Source organism: Botryllus schlosseri, chromosome 12 (assembly GCF_051294905.1).
Source record: "Botryllus schlosseri isolate E-star chromosome 12, Bs_hap1, whole genome shotgun sequence".
Classification (NCBI taxonomy): domain Eukaryota; kingdom Metazoa; phylum Chordata; class Ascidiacea; order Stolidobranchia; family Styelidae; genus Botryllus; species Botryllus schlosseri.
This window is the reverse complement of record NC_137247.1, coordinates 18,105,678-18,114,438: the sequence shown is the minus strand read 5'-3', so window position 1 is coordinate 18,114,438 and position 8,761 is coordinate 18,105,678. Positions and strand designations below refer to the sequence as shown.

The following is an 8,761-nucleotide window of genomic DNA, read 5'->3' as shown; positions in this document are numbered from 1 at the left end:
TCACGGTCACGCATATGTATTATATAATCCACCCACGTTCTGCAAAGTTGGACAAGTGCATTCATTCGTATATTTGCTTGAAATTGATCGATACATTTCTGCTAAAACTTTAGCCAGTCTTCTATGGTGAAGTAGCATTCAGGCTTGAAGTCGGTGTCAAGAATTGGCTGCGAAACCTCTCAGTGGAAATAACGGATATTTATATATTCTGATTTCACCTTGTGTGCTGCGATTGGGACTGTCCCATTGGCGGAAATGGTCGACAAAAAGTACTTCTACTTTTTCGAAGCATAAACGCGGCTTTTGCCTACTTTTACTATATACTCAAATCGTAAAGTTTCACGATACTTCTACTTCTGAAAACGTTTTACTTTTTAGATTGTGTCAAGTAGGCTCTGTAGTAGTATTATATGAATAGGTCCGCATCCCTGGCACGAGTGAACCTGTCGTCAAACCCGACGATGCAGACCCTATTATGGTAGCAGATACTTAAATTAAATTTGGCGTGCTTTGGCAATCACTGCTTTTACCTGTAATTGAGTACGAATTTGTGACATTACTTCATTACTTACTCTGTAGCATGAATCACTACTTTGACCACTTCTGTCTATTGGTTTCCGTTTTCTTCGTGGATACAGTGCAAGTCCACCGCGTTACTACGAGATTGCAAATGCGGCGTGCCATCAACGATTTCTTACCGCTTTTAAGTTAGTACGACAGTGGGCGTGAGGGACAACACTTGCAGTCGACTTGCTGGTATACATTATGCCGCCATACGGTGTCGGCAAAGAGTAAAAAGCACTACTGAAGAATTAGCGGGAACGGCAGTACAGTGCAACACCACTGTGCCATGCGGTAAGCTCTTTTCAGCGACCGACGTAAAATGTAGAATGGCTAAGAAGCGTTTTCAGCCTCCTCGGCTGCGCAGTTCGCCATTTTCTCCATTACTTCAGTCAGTTCGGACATTTTATCTACTAAAAACGTGTCTTCTTCGGCATTTATCACGTTCTCAAGTTCTTGCAACGCGATTTGGAGGTCGTCAGCAACTTCTGTCGAAATAAGTTTCTGTTTTCAGTGTGCGATTACCTATGAAAGCTGGGATATACTTGATACAGTCTATGGTGGCGTGACGTGGAAATGTGGCGGGACACAATTTCCTACATTGAGTAAGGAAAGGAAAGGAAAGGACGTTGTATATTTGTGGCCTTGGTGTTTTGCGGCATATACACCGACTCATGATACACATACACACACACACACACACACACACACACGATCTGTGCATACTTCATATGCATACCATGAGTGCATGATGCCAATATGCCGCTGGACAAGGAAGGTGCAGGTATGGCCTTGTAAGGCTTTCCAAGTCTTGCACCACCCCTCCAAAGCTATCCCGGTAATGCTGAGGGCCAAGCGGAGAAGTGATGGATATCAGTGTTACTAATCAGGTCTTTGGTCTGACCCGGACGGGAATCGCACCCTCCAAAGAAGCCGGACGCTTCACCATTGCGATGTCTTGTCGGCATTCTGAGGTGAGGAAAGTTTGGTAGAACAATTTCATCAGATAGAATTTTAGTTCAGTCCAACTTAATAATACTCTCATCATTTCAAAACACTATAAGGTTGTGATAAAATCGAAAGATAGGAAGGAATGGAAGAGACGTTGAATAGTGTGTCAATCGAACACCCACCTTTACCTAGCAGACTTGAAAGATATGGTAATATCACCGAGATTAGAACGACAAATTTGTGGCAACTTTATATCAAGTATTGCGACATATAACGAGACTGGACTGATAGGATTTCATCGCTTAATGATAGTTTTCATCGCTGAAGATATCGTGAGGCCAGCAATATTAGGATGCGAAGGACCATGGGGCACGCCTTCCTTTTACTCATTATCTATTTTCCGCTACATTCTTGCACCAAAGCTGCCATACCGTATTTCAGTTACTTATGAAATAAGTCATATGCATTAGCGCTCAAACCAAGAGAGATAGAGTAATGGTTATGCGTCCGGCTTCTGGTCGTGGTAGGACGTGGGTTCGATCCCCGGCCGGGTCATACCAAAGACTCGAAAATTGGTATCCGCAGCTATCCTGCTAGGCGCTCAGCAATCACGGATATAGCATGGAGGAGAAAATAAACGGTGGCGCAGACTAGATGACCTCACGGCCGTATCGCAACTCTGTCGTCAAAGCATCTCGATGGTGCAGGCGAAAAAGAATATCATCTCTCTCTCTCTCTCTCTCTCTCTCTCTCTTATACTACCGATCAGCAGACATTCACTTACTACTAGATCGACACGTGTTACCGGCGGGCGATGACGTGTGTCGCTAACGGCTGCATAAAAACATAAACGTTTAGTGGACTGGTATGGCTATAGTGAATTCAAGCCAAGTTGCTGTCACAGTTGTGGTTTACAATTATAGGGTTGCATTTAAAACAAATATCGTTTTCAAACACTATGTTCAAACAGTGTGTTAAAAAAAGTTGTATAATTTTGTAAATACTTTCGCAAAAACAAGTAGTATGAGCCTACGGACGATTTGCACCCAATAAGTCAACGTATACATAATGGAATCGTTAGAACCCTCGAAATCGTCGTCGGTTCGAAATTTATAGCACGTAGATATAGTGACCATTGGTACGGAATGGATGTTCTGATGATACTGAACACCGATCGTAAAAATGCTGCATAACGCCTAGTTAAAGATTTTTTTTTGACCTTTTATGACAGGGGTCGGAAGCCTTTTTCGTCAAAGGAGTCATATTTACGCTATAATGGCAATCCACTGTGACGTCACGTCTAACGATTCGTTACGTCATGACTTAAAAAACATGTTTTAAACAAGAGCGATGTCTTAAATATGTTTGCTTTAAATTGATTTTTATTTTGAATGTAAACCTACTTACAACTGTCTTGCGCAAATTACCGCATTCCATGCTGCTAGCCCCTGACATTTGGGGATTGTGTATTCCGATAAACGTCACGATCTGATACCTTTGATTTGTGATGAGTTTAGAGTTTTAGACTATCAAGACAATTATCCTTGTGCATAACACAGTAATTGCACCAATTCTTTTCGTGTACCTGAAGACGATGAGCTGATTGCGCGTGCATGCGAAGTCTTTTTGTCGGGTGTTACGAGTGGCGTGATGTCCATGTCCGGGGGCGGAGGTGGGACAAATATCGGATTGCCCTTATGGTCCCGCTGTTGAAAAGTGAATATTGTGTACATTGAAGTTTAAAGTCACTCTTCGCGGTAGATTGATGATAGAACAGCGGAATTCAGACTAGGATAGAGAGGAATGCGAAGTGGTGATGGCTGGCTGCGTTGCTGTACTCTTGTGGAAATTTAGGCAGCGCCGTAAAGTAGAAAATAAAAATATGAAAAATACTCAAGTAGTGTCAGAAAGGAGATTTGATCGTGGAGTCGCATACTGTTAGAAGTTAGCACTGCCAAAATCGAAAAGAGCATTCGCGACTAATGCAAAATGACGGATGACACCAGAGTTGGATCAATTACATTATTTCAGTTCAATTACAATTACAATTACAATTACTTTCATGCATGTTTCAATTACATTACAATTACAATTACTCCATGCTAAAAATATCAAATTACAATTACAATTACAATTACTCCTTGCATGCTTTAATTACATTACAATTACAATTACAATTGCTGCTGTTGAACATGTAATTGAATAATCATAAATTCAACCGTGCTCCTTGACAACCGTAGCGTCGTATTTAACAACAATTCAAGTCTAGTTCAGATTGTGTAGTAATAAATGCGTTTATGTGCGTACATAGTATGCTATGTAAGATGTCATTTTGACGTAATATAAGCGTGTTTTGTATGCTCGGTAATTATGGCTCACGTAATTGGAAATGTAAAATGTTATTTACCTAATTTCCTATGGGTTAGGATTAAGGATAGGGTGCAGTATGTCGTTGAAAAAGTATTATAATATATGCACGTGTTGGATCTGCGTATACAGTATATAATTAAAGAAATAATATTATTTTTATCGAGGGACGTATGAATTAGGATGAGGAGTAAAAAAACGTGCTTTGTCAGATAAGACGTTAGATAATATCCAGTGGTCTGGTTAGTTAGCCAGACGAAGTAACGATGCAGCATCGTGATCTGAAATCGTATTGTAGATTGCCAACCCACGGATAGATGCACAAGATTTGAGTCACGGATGAATGCACCGACAAACGTACTGCAGAGCCGGCTAAAAGCAGCAAACTTTGTAGTCCTAGAGCTGGCGATCCATGCGTCCAAATTTGATGCATCTGGTCTTTATCGTAAGCTATTGATGTACTAATTACGAAAATACAAAATAAAATCTCGTCAGGGCTATGTAACTGCTCCAAAATAGCCGTTTAAGGCCGACTGTTCTGAAAAGTGAGAGCGCTGCAGCAGCATGACCACAACAATTACCAATTACGCCCAGTGATTGTTCAGAACAATGCCGATTCCCAGACTTTCACGACTATTTTGGGATGGTACCATTGCCTGGAAATATACTTTTATTGCGGAATCAGTGCGACACTAGCTTTCGATTAGGACCATACATAGCAAATTTCGACGCTTGGATCGCCAGCTATGGGACTATTAATTCTGCTGCTTTTAGCCGGTTCAGCAGTTCGCTTCTCGGCGTATTCAATCGTGAGTCACGTGTTGCGAATCCATCCGTTGGTTAGTAATCTAAAAATTGTATTCAATGGCAGCCGAGGCCAGCATAGCGGTAAAAATAAAAAAAAACTTCGCCCGCAAGGGCGCAGTCAAGGGCTTCCGCGAATGGATCCACCAAATTCCTTGTCGACATTTGAAGAGAATGCATTATAAGTCAATTATTTTATATTGTGCTTGTCAGGTCCCAATAGCAATTTAATGTAATTGAAATTGTAATTGAGCAAAATTTTTGTCAAATTACAATTACAATTACAATTACACAAAATAAAAATGCTTCAATTACAATTACATTACAATTACATTGAAAAATGTAATTAATTACATTCAATTACAATTACAAATTACAATTGATCCAACTCTGGATGACACCATAATAATTTTCGAAAATATATCTTTTTTATCATGACACAGGGACTCTTCCGCCGTTTGTCTGGCAATTTCACTCATAAAAGCGAGGAAAGCATGTCCAAAACTACATTCGTCTTTTTAAAACCATAAGCGAAATATGAGTAAGTTCCAAGTAGTACAAGTCGGTCAAATATCCCGGCGTATTCCGGTGGATGACAAGGTGCTGTTACAGTGTTACATCCCTTCATGGCCAATTGGCCATGGACGAGGGTATCTACTTACTTGTATAATCGGTTTGTAGTGCGCCAGCATATTTGACACTTGCTGTAATGTCTTCAGGTTGATATGAAGGCCTGATAAACCTGAAAGTACAATTAGACATGGAATACTCACAGCGGACTGTAGTATATTTCAGACGAATAGGCGTCTAAAATTTAGATCGAATGGGATTCATTTAATACAATGCTATAGATATCTGACTTTGCATGTACACGAAATTCAGACTCATATAAGTTTATCCAATCGTGTGATTGGGGTGGGGTGAGAATAGTTGTCCGTCAAATGTGATAACTGCGTCACCCTTCTGAGATCATAATTTTGTCGATTTGCATAATTCTGTTAGAAGGTACTTACTCTAATATTTGTGTAGCAATAACTATAGGTATCCATCAATATCCATATTACGCAGCTCTGTAATGTGATGAGAATTAGTAGGCCTATATGTATAGGGCCAAGAACAATTTTCATAATAATTGTTCTTGATCCAAGTAACGGTAACGAATGATAGTCTCGGATCCAAGCTGGGTCACGTCCAAAGCCCAATTTAAAATATACATTCAAAATCCAAAGATCTCCAATGAAAGCTTCAGGAATGCGTCAATAATTCGAACATCCGGCTTCGCTACAATCTGCAGTCGCAATCTGATACGAAAACAATCAAAGCATTCTAATCTGTTTGTATTGATATTGTAATCTACGAGGATCTCCGGAAATGTATCTTTTGTGATAAAAACGAATATAACATAATTACATAACATAAATACAGGTACACAGCTCTATATATAGATTGCAGGCGATGAATGAGAGGGCATCGAAAAAATGTTTTGTCCGGTTTCCATAAAATTTGTCCGGTTACGATTAGCGGTTGGCACAACGATTTGAGTACCCGAATCCGAATCGAGTATCGATTGTAATGCTTCGAGCCGAGTGGGATTGTCGATATTTTTAGAACCGAAATTATGCAAATGACACGTGGTGACAAAGATCTATCTGATCGGCAGGATTAACAGTTTTGACAATTATATCCTCCCACCATTGAGGTCTTAGAATATGGATTAGTTCTCCCACATTATCCAGAACATGTAGCATGCCACTACGCCCGTTCGCGGAGACCCTACATTCTGGAGACATGATGAACCCAGAGCATTATCACAATTATGGTTAACAGATAGGAAAACATCTATTTTGTAACTGACATTATTTTCTTAGATGTCGCATGAGCGGTACATATTTGGAAATTGCAATTAGCTCCTACTATATGTACAACGTCATAGTGAGTGCTACCCGAGTACTCATCTCGAATCAAAGCGTACTAATCCGCTAGGAATCGCCTGGTTAGCTCAGTCGGTGGAGTGTAGGACTCTTAGGAATAGTGGCGAGATAGCGCAGTGGTATGATCCATGGCTGCAATACCAACACCGACCTAGGTCGACTCTAGGATTCCAGGCTATGCGTTGGAGGGTTATCTAGGCTCTTCCCAGCCATGTGATCCGCATACGTGGTGTCTTACAAAAAGCCTAGAAGTGGGTCGTGATACAAGTCGGCAGATACGGAATAAAAATGAAGAATATCGGTATGGTGCAAATGACTATTGAGGTCGACAAACACCATGAATACTACAAACAAACACTAGGAATCGAACTGTTAGACACTCGATTTTGCCAAACCAGAGTTGAATTATTGGTATTGATTACGGTTTTATGCTTTTATATTGGTCCTAAATTTTGAGGAGAGACAACAGTAGGGATGGTGTGAACGTGAGGTCCACGTTCGCGTTCTGTGTGTGAACCTCAGAAATTTAAAGGTTCAGGTTCACAAACGAACCTTGGTAGGTTCTGCACTGTGAACCTTTTTCATATATTACCATTTTCACTTTATTATAACATCATTGGTTGAAATTTATTGCATTTCCACTGCGGGCTACTCTGTCAATGGCGCTGACAGCATAAGAAATTAACACTAAACGAGCATGCACCTTGACAATCTCAAAAATTTTACTAGGTTTGTTACAAAAGTACGCTCGAAATATCCAGTTTTCCGTTTGTGAATATTTAGTGAGTCTCTGCCTTGAGCTCGACCCGCAATCACACAACATCAAGAGTGATATACACTACATGTAGGCTAGGTAGTCAGCGACTGCAGATGCTTATTCAACCAATCAATGAAGTTGATATAGTTGTCTGATGTAACAAGATGTAGCAGGCGTGCGGAGTCAATCCTAATTTCGTATTTTTATTGTATCATGAAAACCGAATCCATTCGATTGGGGTGTTAATTGGGTAATATCGGTAGCAAGTATAGAAACCCGTTTTACACTTTGCTCAATATCAACGTAGCACAGACGCCAAATACATGGTCCGTCTGGCCTGGACAGTTAAGGCGTAAGCTTATATTCCCTTGTAAGCGACGGAAGATATTAGTTTTGTGGGACTATCATATCATTTGATTGTCCGACCTAGATGATACATTTGACGACGTTTAAGTCGTCAATAGGCTGAATACTCCAGCATTGTGGCATTATGTAGCTGGAGTCGTCACTAGGTATCGTGTACAGTACATTATTATAGGCTATCACTTCACTGAAATGTAGGGTTGGAATTAGCAATATGACGTCACACGAACCTGAACCTTTCAGAGGTTCACACCATCCCTAGACAACAGGCATATATGAATGAGACTGTTATTTGTTGGCCTTTAAGAGAATTAATTAAATAATAAAATATGCTAGCATCTAGTACAGCTTATATATGTATAATGCGAATGTTAATAACGTAATATTGTTTACTTCCTGCATCCCCGTCATCATCACTGTCGAGCATAATGCACAGTTCGCCGTCGTCTTCGTCGTCATCGTCGTCTTCATTATAGTCGTCGTCGTCGTCGAAGCATTTCTCGTCACCTGAGGACGCGGTGAAGTATCTGCTGCTGCAATACATGAGATATGTTGATCTTATGCTGTAATTAAATGATGTCAGAGTAGCCAGCATTGGTACTAGTGTATAAATAGAAGTAACGCCATAAATCATTACTCAATCGCAGGTAAAAGTATCGTTTACCATGAAATGCTAAATCTGTTGCTACTAGAAGTATAAAATGAAGGTCTGAATAGTTCAGTTCGGTTTATTATTAACAATTCTATCATATAAATTCGGCACAAGATTGCGGTACAATACAAAGGTAGCAAGGTGTCGAAATGACTTGGAGTACTCTATGCAATCAGAGACCCACTTGGGCGTAGGCGATCTAACGAGGTGGCATACACACTGAGTGAAAAGTAATAGAAGTTGATACAAGAGGACAAGCGTCAAAATGAGGCGGCATGTGAAGGAAAGCGAGGTCGATATATCAGAACGAGGCCCAGTACGCCTAATCTCGAGCTCAGACTCATTCTTATTAGCAGTAAAATCGTGCTTATCACA

At 40.4% G+C, this 8,761-nt stretch overlaps 1 protein-coding gene across 2 annotated transcripts in view; it reads right to left on the bottom strand.

Annotated features, from left to right (window-relative positions):
* LOC145451567 (uncharacterized) overlaps positions 1-8,761 on the bottom strand; it is a 321,835-nt gene continuing 313,074 nt past the window's right edge. The window contains exons 4-7 of one of the 2 annotated variants that reach the window (XM_080329780.1): positions 8,128-8,267; positions 5,346-5,425; positions 3,098-3,218; positions 1-1,049 (exon numbers count right to left, since the gene is read on the bottom strand). In XM_080329780.1, coding sequence (XP_080185906.1) covers positions 895-1,049; positions 3,098-3,218; positions 5,346-5,425; positions 8,128-8,267 — 496 coding nt within the window. In that variant the 3' untranslated portion in view covers positions 1-894. The remainder of the gene's footprint in view (positions 1,050-3,097; positions 3,219-5,345; positions 5,426-8,127; positions 8,268-8,761) is intronic. The other variant, XM_080329781.1, reaches the window with a different exon arrangement.